The sequence below is a fragment of the Diadema setosum genome, chromosome 18 (genome assembly GCF_964275005.1).
Source record: "Diadema setosum chromosome 18, eeDiaSeto1, whole genome shotgun sequence".
Taxonomy (NCBI): Eukaryota; Metazoa; Echinodermata; class Echinoidea; order Diadematoida; family Diadematidae; genus Diadema; species Diadema setosum.
In genome coordinates this window covers 3,083,676-3,097,352 of record NC_092702.1, presented here as the reverse complement: position 1 = coordinate 3,097,352, position 13,677 = coordinate 3,083,676, and the positions used below count along the sequence as shown (strand labels likewise).

The window sequence follows — 13,677 nt, the reverse complement described above, 5'->3', positions numbered from 1 at the left end:
GGCAATTTGCAAAAATTTCGCGCCGCGGAAAAGGCTGTCGGCTCCAATTCGCAAAAATTTCATGCCGCAAAAATACTATATCTTGTTTTACAGTACTCTCTGATTTTTATCATAATCATTCTTTCAATCTGTAATTTTGTGTATCTCTCACTTGTTTTTGTCTGTCCAGCTGAACAATGAGTGGGTGCCCGTTCTCGCCAGCCTGTGATAAGGAGAATCAAGCCAGCCTCAAGGGTGATCCATTTGCATCACCTTCCAGCCAGCCTCATTCCATTCTCAAGCCCTTGAACATCATCAACATTCTCACCCCAGCACCAGTCAATAAGAGTTTGAAGGTAGGATAAACAACTCTTAAAGCCACTCCCAACCGTCTTTTGATCACGTGTGTCAGATTCATAGCACTCTCGTCTTTGGTTCTCTCTTTAAAGTACCTCCGGGCTTTATAGTCCCAGTCTTTGCTTGAATCTTATTCTTCCCACACACTTCTCTAGTCTTGCAAATCATGATTGTGTTACAACTATTTTACCTTTAGTTCCATGATTTATCACATGTTAACTCTTCAGTCTTTCATGTCAACTTTTTCGCCATGAACTAAATAGAAATGAAGTATTTATTATCACAAACAACAATTTCAGTAATTCCTGTTTTACATACTCACTCAGCTTTGCTTTCTCTCAATCCAACAGAGTCAACTCACAAGGCCAATCATATGATTCACTAGCTACAGTTTTGTTCCCTTGAATGTATACTCTCTTTATATTGCTGTTCTTTTCTTCCTCAAAGATATATTGCCTGTTGTTTCTCCATTGGTCCATCACCTTCGTGTTGTGAGTCTCTATCTTGCTTGGTTGTCGTATTATAGCGTAGAGAGCGTTGCTAGCCCCCGCCACTCCTATGTCCGTAATGGGTGACACAAACTCTCACATGAGCGACTTGTCATCTGACGGCAGTATTTCCTCATCGTCCCAGCAGTACTCAAGGAGTTTCACCCCCGTGCAGCGGCTGCCCTACACCACTGAAGTCAGTATTGATTTCAATCACTTGAGCAGCTCCACACAGGCACGGGACGGCATAGCTCGCAAGCCTGCCCAGAGATCAAATTCTATGCCAGCCATTCGGAGTGAAAGCCAGCGGCCTCGTGCACACACCAGCACTGGTGGTGTAGACAGGGACTCGGTGATGCGCTCATCCTCACCGCTGGGCAACCCCAACGGCTCCAGGACTCTTGACCAGCGTAATCGGGGGGAAAGCGCCAGAAAGTCGGCCACGCGAGAGCGGGGACACCACCGCGGCAGCTCGCGGCGCAGGTTGATGAGTGCGAATCCGGACCTGGACATGGGGAGCGCGCAGTCGGACAACCCCAGCGTGGGGGACAGCAGTGGCAACACCAGTGCCATCATGACTCCTGTGCGGGACTTTGCTCCGGGACCAAATGTTGGGCAGCTTCCCGTGGCCAACCAGAATGCTGCGGCAGATGAGATAGGCACTGTGGATTTGGATCCAGGGATATCAGACGACGAACTAATGGCGCGTTTGAGGCAGCAAGATGTGAAAAAGGTCTTGGAAGCTCTTGGGGTACCGGACGACTCCATAGCGGATGACTATAAGGATTTATCATCAGGAAGCGACTCTCTCTTCACCGATGCAGAACTCAGCCATCTGGACAACGACAACGAGCTTCGGTCCATTGAGGATGAACTAGGGGCCGAACTGGACGATGACATTCGCAATGAGGACACCTTACCCTTAGACAATATCCCGCCATGCTCAGGGACCAACTTGGTCAATGGGCTAGACAATGACTTCTCGGAAGGCATATCACCCGCCCCACGGGAGACTCTGCGGTCACCCAGCCACAGTTCTAGCGACTCGGCCGTTGGCATGACATCGGAGAGCCTGGTCAGTGCCTCGCCTCCCAGCGTCGACTCGCCTCTGGGGCAGGTAGTGTTGGTTGTGTGTGCATGGGACTTGACTTTTCTTGCCGTGTGCCGTTCACTGAGCATGTGGTGGAGAGTCTTTGAACTCGCCAACTGACTGCATGGGTCCGTTCAGAGTCTCCTCTGTCCCTTTTCACCGAGCCAACCTTCCCCACCCCCTTTACCCGGTGCCGATGGCTTCTTATCACCACGCACTGAAAAGAGAGAACGAACTAGCATGATACCCAGCGAAACATCTCTGTAGACCTGATCGTAGTGCAGCCACCATTTCAACGCCTGATTCTTTCTTGCATCGTTGTTACGTTTCACATCACATCATGTATGCCTCATATTGTGCATTTGACTCTCTTTTTTTTTAGTGAACATTTATTATTCTAGCTCAGAAATTAACAAACTGTTGTTCATGTCACTTGAATTACTTAACCCCACTGAATGACTATCATTAACGTGTGTAGACATTGCTCTTTTACACTTACCACTAATTGGGTACTCTGTATTTTGTTTGTATTGTTTTATAATGTTGTGTATGCAGTTGAGTTCACATCATACCCAGATGCACAGAGGAGATATTCGGTCATTTCATCTATCACTTGAAATATTCTAGCGAAGACTCCACACAACTTTGCATTTTCAGTTATAAATGATACAACAAGGCTGCACACTGGCACTGGTCCGGCGGTCCCTGACCAGTAAAAATCACTGTCAGACCAGTCATTTTTTCAGGAATTTACTAGTGAAAAATGGAGTAAAACACTGCCTCTAGGAATTTTGTTTTTTTTCATCTTCAATGCTGCTTGTAACAAGCAATCAAATTCATTTTTTTTTCTTTTTTCACAATCCTTTGTGAACAGAAGAAACATCTCTTGCACATGTTGGTAAAATGCCAGTTTGGCTGAAGTTTCCATGTTCTTAAACAAAAACAAAATATAATCATAAACAGAACTGTTTCACCTTCTTTGTGTTTAAAAGCAATTGAATGATTTGATTTCTACATTCAGTACCAGCATTTTTCACAATACACAACATCTGTTCATAACACAACTCCAATTACAAGGTACACGTAAATATAGTATAATCCTTGAGATTCAGATTCAGATCATACTGAATTCTAAAGCCACTTTTTTTTTTTTTTTTGTCTTTTGTAAGTCAACTGATAAAAACAAGGACTTCTGTTTCATAGTAAGCCCTGCTGTATATTGTGGCAGCAAGCTGGCGGGTTACATTCAGTGAGTGGGGGCTAGGAGAAACGCATCATATATTTACGTTATTTGCTCTTCATACACGTATAGATTATTTCTCTGTCAGTACTGCTTCTGTAACATGGGCGATTGCCTGTCTCACAACTCCAGTCAGCTAGACACGGTAAGAGCAACACCTACATCATTATCTAATACCTTGCTATTTGCATGTTGCCACAACATAATTAAATGATACACATGCCAGATAGTCACCTTTTCGTTTTGTCACCATTATACCAAACTTTGACAAATTAAATCATTTTCATTTTATACAGTATCTATCTTCAAAGTACAAAAGTAGATAATCATCTTCAGATAGGGTGCGATTTTACTCTCATCGATAGCATTAATTTGATGTAGAGTTGTCTTCTTGTCACTTCCAAATGCCTTTGTGTAATATGATTAGAGATTATAGGACATTGTAGTATTTTAAGATGGAATGCATCTGGGATTGAGATGCACAAAATTCTGTCAGTAACTTATCAAATTTTGGATGAAGCTTACTCAGCAATTTATGAGAAACTTCTGTACTTCAGCAGGAAAAGCTTTAGACACTTTTCCACTATTGACTGCAAAGTAAGGACAAACCTGTGCAATTTAGTTCTATTGGATCGGTACTACACTGAGGCTGTAATACTATATACAACATACAGTGCAGTGCTGTCGACATTTTCATCTTTTGACGTTATAATAGTATCAGTTATAAATGTTTAATGCAATGAACATGATTTCTTCTTTCACAATGAAAATAAATCCCCTAAGGGGAAAAAAATGCTTCTGCTTTCTGCTTGTGATTAAGAAACACTCTCCATTTGTTTTCATTTATTCATTTATTTATTTTTTTACTATACAATCTTATCATGCTGCCATTTTTGTTAAAGAAATCAGTTTTTGTTTTGATGGTACAGGTAACAAGGATGCTAATTTTTTGTTGCAGAATTATACATATTTGACATTAAAACAATAACTGTAAAAGAGGCTGTAATGTGTGTCTATACTGTAGGTTGGAATTTGCCCTTTTGACCCACATTAGACCGGTATGTAAATTAAAGTGTGGTATACTGCAAAAGTGGTTTCTTTCGCGGTGGTTTTATTTTCGCGCTTTGAGGTTGAACTGCGAATTTAACATCACACGAAAGTGTTTTGAAAAGTCGCGCGAAATTAACCATGCAAGGAAATGTTTTGAACTCGTCACTTGTTACAACGCTAATTGCGCACATGCACACACAAAGATTCCGTGCTGAGTGTATTGATAGTCAACACACACACTGCGATACCGCGCAATGTAGGTCATCTAGGCAACAATAGTTTTACAAGCATGTTATAAAGTACTTGAGAGACAGGATTTCAGGTAAGCCTGCATTTAATTTTATTTCTATTTAATAAATAAAAGAATAATTGGATTATAGTTTGGGCTTTCATGTGCAAAATAAGACAGTTTTTGCGGACTGAATTCACAGATTTTGCCGACAGCAAATTTTAACACACTCGAAAAAGTTGGCACCGATGGAAACCGCGAAAGTATCTGTATGCGTAAGAAACCACTTTTACAGTACAAGAGTTACAACAACTAGGTACCAATTAATTCAAGAAATCTGTTTTCAATATTTTTCTCTGCCGGAGGTGAAATATTGAAAACCTTGGAATATATCAGAGTGCATAGTACAAGGCAAAGTCTAATATTCATTTAAATTTGTGTCGTACAGTGTGTGTTCTGTATATTTTGACTGAAATACACTCAACTGACCTTCACAAATCATTCAACTGGTTGTTGATGTGGTGATTGAACGTACAGTGCACCAGAACCAGTGCTCATTGTGGGAAAACATCTATGGAATACTGAGATCTACCACAATATTATTGAAGATTATCCAAAGTTTACATGCATACCTACTGTATACCCAATTGTACCATCAACTTTTAGCGGTGGTAAATAACACAAGTACTAGACATTAGACATTTGTTGCGGCCAAACTATCAAAAGTTTTGTTTCATCCTCTGCTATTTTGAGAATAATTGACCACACTTCGGGGATAAGTCTTGTCCAATAATCTACAAGCAGTATGATAGACACTGTTATACAAGATTATTTTTGGAGTCCAGCAGTTGCTTAAGTTTGTTGGGGAAAGATTTTTTTTTTTTTTTCAAAAAAAGTGGTAAAAATACCCTGCAACAAATTACACTTTGGATTGTTGGGGGCTTTTATCTTGTGGACACTCTTCATTATGAAGCCTGATCTGGTAGTAACGTAGTGAGGTGTCCAAGAAAGCACAGAGCACAGATATTGTATGTGTGCACTAAATTGTTTATGAAATATTAATCTGCACATCAAATGAATATTCAACTATAGGCCTATAAAGTGTTTGGGAAATGTAAAATGCAACAAAGTGAATAGATGCCAAACTGTGTAAAAGAGTCAAACTGTATTCAGGGAGTTTGTTACAACGTGTAGTGCTGGGGAATCCAGCACTTGTGCCGAGTGAGTTGTACGTGTCGTGGCGTGACATTTCGCCATTATTTTCTTGTCCCCACTGGAAGGATGATACATCCATATATACATGTGTAGGTGTAGCACAAACACGAACGCGCACACATACACACACACACACACACACACACACACACACATATACGTCTGTCTACCGCTCTCGGGGGAGACAGACAGGCGTTTATTTGTCATGCCCAGAGGTCCAATTCAAGGGGAAGTTGGGGTGGGAGGGATGGGTGAGGTGGGGTGGGGGTGGGGGGGGGGGGAGGGGGATGGGACAGTGAAGGACTCCCTGTCCAAAACAATCTATCTCCATGTCAAGAACTGTTTGACAGCTGGGGTACACACAGACTTTGAAGAGACAAGTCACTATCAAACTGTGTAGAATAGTGCCATGTGTGTAACGTAGTTGATAAACTACGTACTGGTTATGCATGCTGCTGCATCCAAATTTGTTCATCAGGATTTGTCTCGCCAAAATATCTAAATGCGACATCAAAATTTTGACACAGATCAATGGTTTTTGACATATAAAATATCTGCATTCTCATTATAAACATCAAATGTTGTCGACCTTCAATACTAAAACTTTCAGCTTTCATGAAGTATTGTGATCATAACCAAGATTACACTCAGTTGCCCCTCGGGTAAAGATATCGATAAGTACCCTTGTCTTGAATGGAATATCTCATGCTCTGAATGAGCAGCTATTGGCTGCCCAATTTGAGGGTCATGCACTATTTCATGGTATAATATTTGAGACATTGTTGTCTACCGTTTACTATATCTGTTTCATTTTGAAGCACAGAAGAGCAGCTGACTCTGATGTAATGATTCTGTTTTGTTTTCTTTTGTCAAGTGTTGCATTTATAAATAATGTTTGTGTATGCTTTATGTATAGAGAAGCTACTAACAAATCCTTAATAACTTCATTGATTCTCAGTCTGACAGGAAACATGCAAGCAATGTATTTTTCACCTGCATCATTTCTACCTTTAGCTCACCCTTATTACTCTGAATCACCTTTTGTTTAATGCATACTAATGACTTGATTTTCCATTGCAGCATTAAGTTTTTCTACTAATCCCAGATTTCAAGCACGCACAGTTATTCAAGTTTAACCCGTTGAGGACGGGCCGATTTTTCTACAACACGTATTTCCCATAGACACTTGCCCGAGTATACTCGGGACTCGTCCTCAATGGGTTCATGGTGATAATTGAATGGATCTACAACTTGCCAGTGTATTGCCAGCCACAAGCCACAAGAAACCAAATTATGTCCTTTTTGAGGTTGAATTGTCTGGATGCAAACTGTTTATAATCCACTAAATGTTTGGTCACAGAAATTCATTTTACCGTACATTCAGTCCGTTTGTGAAGTCCATGATTGTAGCTGTCAGTAAACCTGGCCACTATTTTTGAGAAATTATTCCTGTTACCCACTTCTATTCCGTTTCTTTTAAAATTTTCAGACTGTTTTCTCATCTACGGCTGTACACTGTACAGGTACAAATGTATACATGGTGTATTCTTTGATGTCACTTTATGTGTTCTGATTGACCATACACTGTGATACTGACGTGCACAAAATGCAATGTACGACTACCATGGGTATTTCATGCACCTCTACTCGTATGGATTTTCATGATACACCTTGATAGTAAAGTACAAGTGTGTCGAAATGAAGCAGAGTACAGCCACTCTTGCTTGCTCTACAATCGTATGTAGACCCAAGTTGTGAATCCAACCAAATTTCACCACTTATGTAGATTGATGATGCAATGCAGTGGTACAATCTTATGCAAATTGGCGAGTAAAAGTTGCTAAGGAGATTAGATAAGCAGAGTTGGAGGTTATATTTCCCACTTTTCCATTACTCCTTGCATTATGTATGAATTGCAAAATAAAAAGAAACATAAACATTTGTTCCCATGATATTGAGCATAATATGAATAGGAAAGGACTTCATATGTTGATTGTGCAATCTGTGTTATTTTTGCCGATTGTATGATTTATGCACAAAGTTTATCTTTGTTGACAATATGACTCCATTATCTACCCTTTCCTTTTCAAAAAGTGAAATATGTTTGATGAACCAAGAAGCAGAACAACCCTGATCAGATTTTTCTGTCTGTGCACAAAGAGTTCTAAAAGCAGCGCTTCATTTGACTTCCAAGTATCTTACATTGTCATTATTATGGCAATTTACAATCTAATACTATTACTAGTTTGGAAGTGTTCGCAGTATCAATTGTTCTTACACATTGAAGACTCTTTTTATTTGCAGTAGAATTTTTGTAATTTATAGCAATTTTATTCCATCACTGGGCAGTTGTTGATAACTTTTTAGGCTATAATTGAGATGCCATGTTCGAGAAACATGTTGTATAACACAGACCATTAATGTTGGTAGACGCTTTAGACAGCTTCCGAATTTGAATTACTTTTCTCCTTTTCTGTCTGAAATATCACCAAATGGATTGGTGCACTTTCATTCTTAAGGCATTTCAGTAGCTCTAGAAATGCACTGTCTCTAAACTTTGCATGTATGTCATAATAGTATTCACTTAGTAAATCAATCAATGCAACAATAGCCCCCCCCCCCTTTTACAAGTACTGAGTACTTCTCACTGCTTAGGCCCTACATATAGTAGAAATGAAACATACATGTAGCAAGTCTATAGTGTGCAATACATCACACAATGATATCACAGATGGCATGTCTAATCAAATGAGCATATGCATGATAATAACATACCTGTTGACGAACATACATTGTACAGTTCAGAAAAAAAAGAAAGAAAAAACTACAACAATACTGCAATTCCAAGTGTTTGGTGAGGGGATGAGTGAGGGTCTTTAAGCAGCTGCAGTCGGCTTCAATTTGTCGGCGAGAGTTGCCAAAATTCTCTCCCAGTTTTCCGACTTGCCGATCACCTCCATACATTGGGAGTAGAACATTAACGGCGCATGTGTCATAAACCAGGCAGTGGCTGTCGGTAGGCAACATTGTGCTGCCCTGGTGAGTCACGTTCGACACATGTTCCCATTACCATGTGTTAATGCTCAAGTAAACAGGGGAGAGGGATGCGTGTGCTTTCCAGTCCAAACACTCTTCAAGAAGCGAGAGGATCTGTACCTACCTAGGCAGTTTTTCAGTGATTTATACGCAATTTTCTCCATTCGCATGTATTTCTCGGATGGTCTTTGCCACATAAGCGGAGGAAAGATGAGCTGTTTTCTAGACTACGTTATCTCCACTCCGGTTAGACTTTTTTTTTTGCCTTTGTCCTTTACTTTTCTTATGGTCTTTAAATAAAGTTGTATCTGAAGGACGTATAAACTTTTTTCTACAGTAATATCTATTCTCATTGTCTATGTCTATGTGATGAGTTTTGTTTGCTTTGCTTTTTTTTTCTAACCAGAAGATAAAAGATTTGAAACTCCATACTTGAATTTATCGTTTGCCAGCTTTCGGTAACAAGGGCATAGGAAATGCATTATCACATGCTGATGTTCGGGAGTATGCACTACATGTTTTTGACGAGTTGTTTGTGATTGTTTGTCTGTGCGTAAAAGGTAACCTTCCAGACGCCGGCTCGGGCAGCGCACCTGCAGCCGCACACGGGTGACTCTCCCTACAGCGCCGTGCGGGAGCTGGACGAGAAGGAGCGCTGGGTGGAGCGCGCCACGATCGTCACCAAACAAGACCATGAGGAGTACATGACCATAGCTGCCGACGTCATCAACGAGATCATTTCCAGTCTGCCGATTGGGTATGTGATCAGTGACTGCAGGTGGGAGTGTCATGGTTCGGTGGTGTGTGCACTGGACAGTTAGTAGTAGGTGTTATAAAAAACACTTCCCACTTTTGATCCTTGATAATTTCAAAAAACTATACATCAGATAACACTGTCATTGATATGAGTACCTAGTAATAGCTGAATAGTGTACAGTTTTGTTGGAGGTGATTTGAATATGAGAGCATGAATCAGTTTCATTAAATCCATGATTAATTTTAAAGTTAAGTTCCAGATTTTGGTCAAATTTGGACCCTCTGTACAAAATTTGAACTTAACACAAAAAACCAGTGATGTGTATGTGAGTGTGTGCTTACCCTTAACAATAGACATGAATATCATGAATACCACCTGTTCAGAGCTCTGCTGACAAGGCTTCTGGTCTCTTGCTCCAAGGCACATGAATGCTTTATTAATAATTCATGATGGATTGCCCTGGGCACTGCTAGTCTGAATTCATGGTAAAGGTAAAATGCATGCACATAAAAAAAACAAGCACATGTTTTTATGTGCTTGCATGTTTACACTACATTTCAGGATAAATAAAGACTAACTGTGACAGTGGAATTTCTCATAATATAGTATGTAATAGAGCATTCAAACCCTGGCCATTGTTCAGGACCATTGTCAGGGTGTTAACCTCACACTCCCATACACCACTTGACCCCTGTGCAAAGTGAAAGTTTTGTACAGAGGGTTGAAAATAGAGCAAAATCTGAAACCTAACTTAAAAAATCTTTAATTTAATGAAACTGATTTATGCTTTCATTTTTAAATTAGCCTAGAGGTCCCCTTTAAGTGACTTTTTGGAACCACATACAAACCAAAGCCTTCCTCAACCTAGACTGTGGTAATGACTTACATGTGTCTCACAGTGAATGTAATGGAAGGACGACTACATGCAGAGATGCTGTCAGTCAGAAACACAGTAGCAGCAATGGAAAAATGTGTGCATACCCAATTTTGTGTGTTACCATGGTAATTCCATGTGTCATGGAAGTGAAGGGAAGAATTCTGTCATATTGCTCTAATTAACCCATTCTCTGCCAATGAATCAAATTTGCTGAAATTTCACACACACACACACACACACCTATGAACATTCAATTAATGTGGCACACAGAAGGTTAAAGGGATCATATAGTTTTGGTTGAGACTTAACTTCAGGTTTTTATCATTTATTGGTGAGATAGTGAGAAACCTCTTATGAAATATGAAAGAGCATGTAATGGCTGAGATATCCAAAACAGAGTGAACCTAATAAAGTGTGGGACCCACATTTCAGCTACTCCAAACCCGATTTTCATCAAATAAACTTTGAATTCCTCTTAAAATGGTATACTCTGTACTATTTCATAAGTGTTATCTTGGTATCTTGCAAAAAAGTGAAAGCCCTATTTTCATCTCCACCAATAGTGTACCATCCCTTTAAGTGGTAGTGATGGTAGCCAGTGTCTGCTAAATACCCCCGTTATTAGTTTGAGAACATGTATTAGCCAGTAACAAACCAGAATATTACATCCAATATTCCATCAGAAATTTACCAGCACAATTACTCTACATGTTTTTCTTTATCGTTTTGTTCCTCACCTCTTCTCTCCGTGAAGGTTAAACTTTGGGTTGTTTATGCCAAGTATAGTATTTAATGTAAAACAATCTGCCATTGGGATAAGAACATGGTCAGAGGAAATCATTCATTGATGACGTTGTTTGTCTGTTATCGTTCGTTTTCTTCCTATGACCCTGTCTTTCCGACAAGCATCAGGGGTCATTTGGTACTCAGCTCACCTGCTTATTTTGCCGGGTTTGCTGACCTTACCACACCGGTCAGGAGAGATTGCTCTCCCACAGTCCAATATCTTCCCTCTTTAAAAATAGCAGTCTATTTCAGCTTCAGCGTACCCTTTCAGTGTTACCCACAGTTTTCAAACTCATAACCTGTAACTCTTAAGGAAAATTTCTGCCCCTCCCCCTAAAACAAACAAACAAAGAAACAAGCAAAAACTTCATTGAGAGTAAGTAAGTACAATGTAGTGCAAGCAGTGAGCATTGAGCAGTTGAAAGTGTGGGGACCATTAATCAAGCTATGATGACATTATGATCGAGTGAATATCAGCAAATTATTAATCATTGATTTCAAAGTAGATTTTCAAGGCATTTATGTTTCCTTTTCTATTTAAGCATGGCATTGTGGAGTTCGGGATTGTGATCATACAAACATCAGTAAATCATTCAACATGACTTGAAAATAGATTTCCAAGGCATTTGCATTTCAATTCTTCCTTAACCATGTTATGGTGGAGTTTACCTGTAGTATGAAAGCCTCGATGAGACACGGTGACAATTGTTTCATTTGGATTTTTTTTTTTTTCATGGTGGTATTATGTATATAGTGAAAAGTTAATTTGTTTTGTGAATGACTGAATTAAGCATGACTGGTACCTTTCTCTGTCTTGATTGAACTTCAGTGTAAGCCATTTGCATATCAGATAAATCTTTAAACAGTAAATCATATTTTGAGTGGATAAAGAATGATGAACATCCACTCTTCTTCACACCTTGTGTAGCTTTTCACACAAGAGACACACCTTACAATGTACAGTACCTCATATTAAGGTTCACATCATTTCTTGGAACTTTTATTCTTGTGACTGCAAGTTTTCAAAGTCTAGAAATTGATCATGTGATTATAATACAACAAGGGAAATGAGTTGGAATCTCTCTTCTGAGTCTATGATACATCCTGTCTGAATGATGTGTGTCTGGTAAAGTAGACTACTTCTGTGCCCTTTTTATTTGTATTGTTTTTTTCCATTTCTTTTTTCTTCCAAAAGCGGTATCACCACTTCTGCTGAATCCTGTTCACCAAACCCTCTCAAAGTGGAGGGTATTCTCGAAGTTCCAAAGGAATTCGCGGACCCGGTGCCCGCGCAGGGCCTTGGCGAGGAGTCAGATAGGGACCAAACTTCCGCCCCTACCCCCGAGGGCGGGGACTCGCCACAGCCCCCTGTCGCCATGGACGACAGCGTGTCGCCCTCGCCTCCGCCACCGGAGCCGGTCCGCAAGAACATCTACGAGCTTAGTGACGAGGACCTTGCAAACATGAATCCGTTTCAATGTGAGCATTAGCTGTTTCACAATGTGTGAGATAATACGTGTACCTTTATAAGATGACAAGGAAAAGAAATGGATGTTTACACTGTATCACAATTTAAAGGCACCATTTAAGGGTAAAACATTGTTTCCAAATGCATCCAGAAACTGCCAATTTTTGCTCTAAAATAGACACATGAGCATAAGAATTTGTTCAAAGTAATGCTATGATAACATGATTTCACTTGGGTAACGACAGAAATGTGAAATATCAGCCAAAAAGCTACACCGAAGTATTGCAATCTCACAACATATCCTACCGTGGGTTCCTATGTATTGTTTATGACATGGTCATGGTACATAGAGTAATAGTTGGGACATGGTGCAGGAATGTGGAATAATTGTGCAGCAAAGTTTCCAGTTTAAAATAACATAATTTGTTACATGAAATGAAATGAAATGTAAATAAAGAAATACTATTAAATATAAGTATCTCTTTGTTTGATTTGGAGAGGATATCTTTTGAATTGGTACAGCATGATTGACCATTTGGATTTGCTTTTATAGTCATCATTCACTTTAATGTCAAGATTTTGAAGTGGGGTGAGGTAAACAGGTGTTATGTTTTAGGCCATGATGGATACACAGAAATAGAGTTCTCCAAAGCGCTGCATTTTTTATGCCAATCATTTCTTCATAAGACCAGGGATTTCACTGAATGCTTTGTGAGCATGTGGTGCATGCTCAAAATGTATAGCTGTACTTCCTAGGAGGCAAATACCTGTATATGTCTTTATTTTCCTTATTCCCATTCCCATTACAGCAAAGAAGGGCATGCAGAACTCCCCACCCATCAGGAGGAGGTCGCCAGCACGAACCAATCAGAACGAGAACAAGGACGACTTCAACTACGAGGAAATCAAAGACCCATTTGGCACCTCCGCCAAGATGGCCAACTCCCCCAAGGCGAAGTGAGTTTCTGCTTCCAAAGTACCAATATGTGCAGCAGTGTCTGTTACAAAATGGGTAGCGAGAATCCTGCGATCTCATTGGTCGAGAGCTATGTGTTGATGTTTTACTGGCCGCATGCTGTGTCACAGTGGCAAACATGTTATCGCG

General features: G+C 40.0%; 1 protein-coding gene across 1 annotated transcript in view; it reads left to right on the top strand.

Moving 5' to 3' along the window:
* Positions 1 to 205: 205 nt before the first annotated feature.
* LOC140242073 (uncharacterized) overlaps positions 206 to 13,677 on the top strand; it is a 46,797-nt gene continuing 33,325 nt past the window's right edge. Inside the window, exons 1-5 of the mRNA XM_072321833.1 lie at positions 206 to 335; positions 863 to 1,941; positions 9,245 to 9,441; positions 12,300 to 12,583; positions 13,382 to 13,529. Coding sequence (XP_072177934.1) covers positions 895 to 1,941; positions 9,245 to 9,441; positions 12,300 to 12,583; positions 13,382 to 13,529 — 1,676 coding nt within the window. The 5' untranslated portion in view covers positions 206 to 335; positions 863 to 894. The remainder of the gene's footprint in view (positions 336 to 862; positions 1,942 to 9,244; positions 9,442 to 12,299; positions 12,584 to 13,381; positions 13,530 to 13,677) is intronic.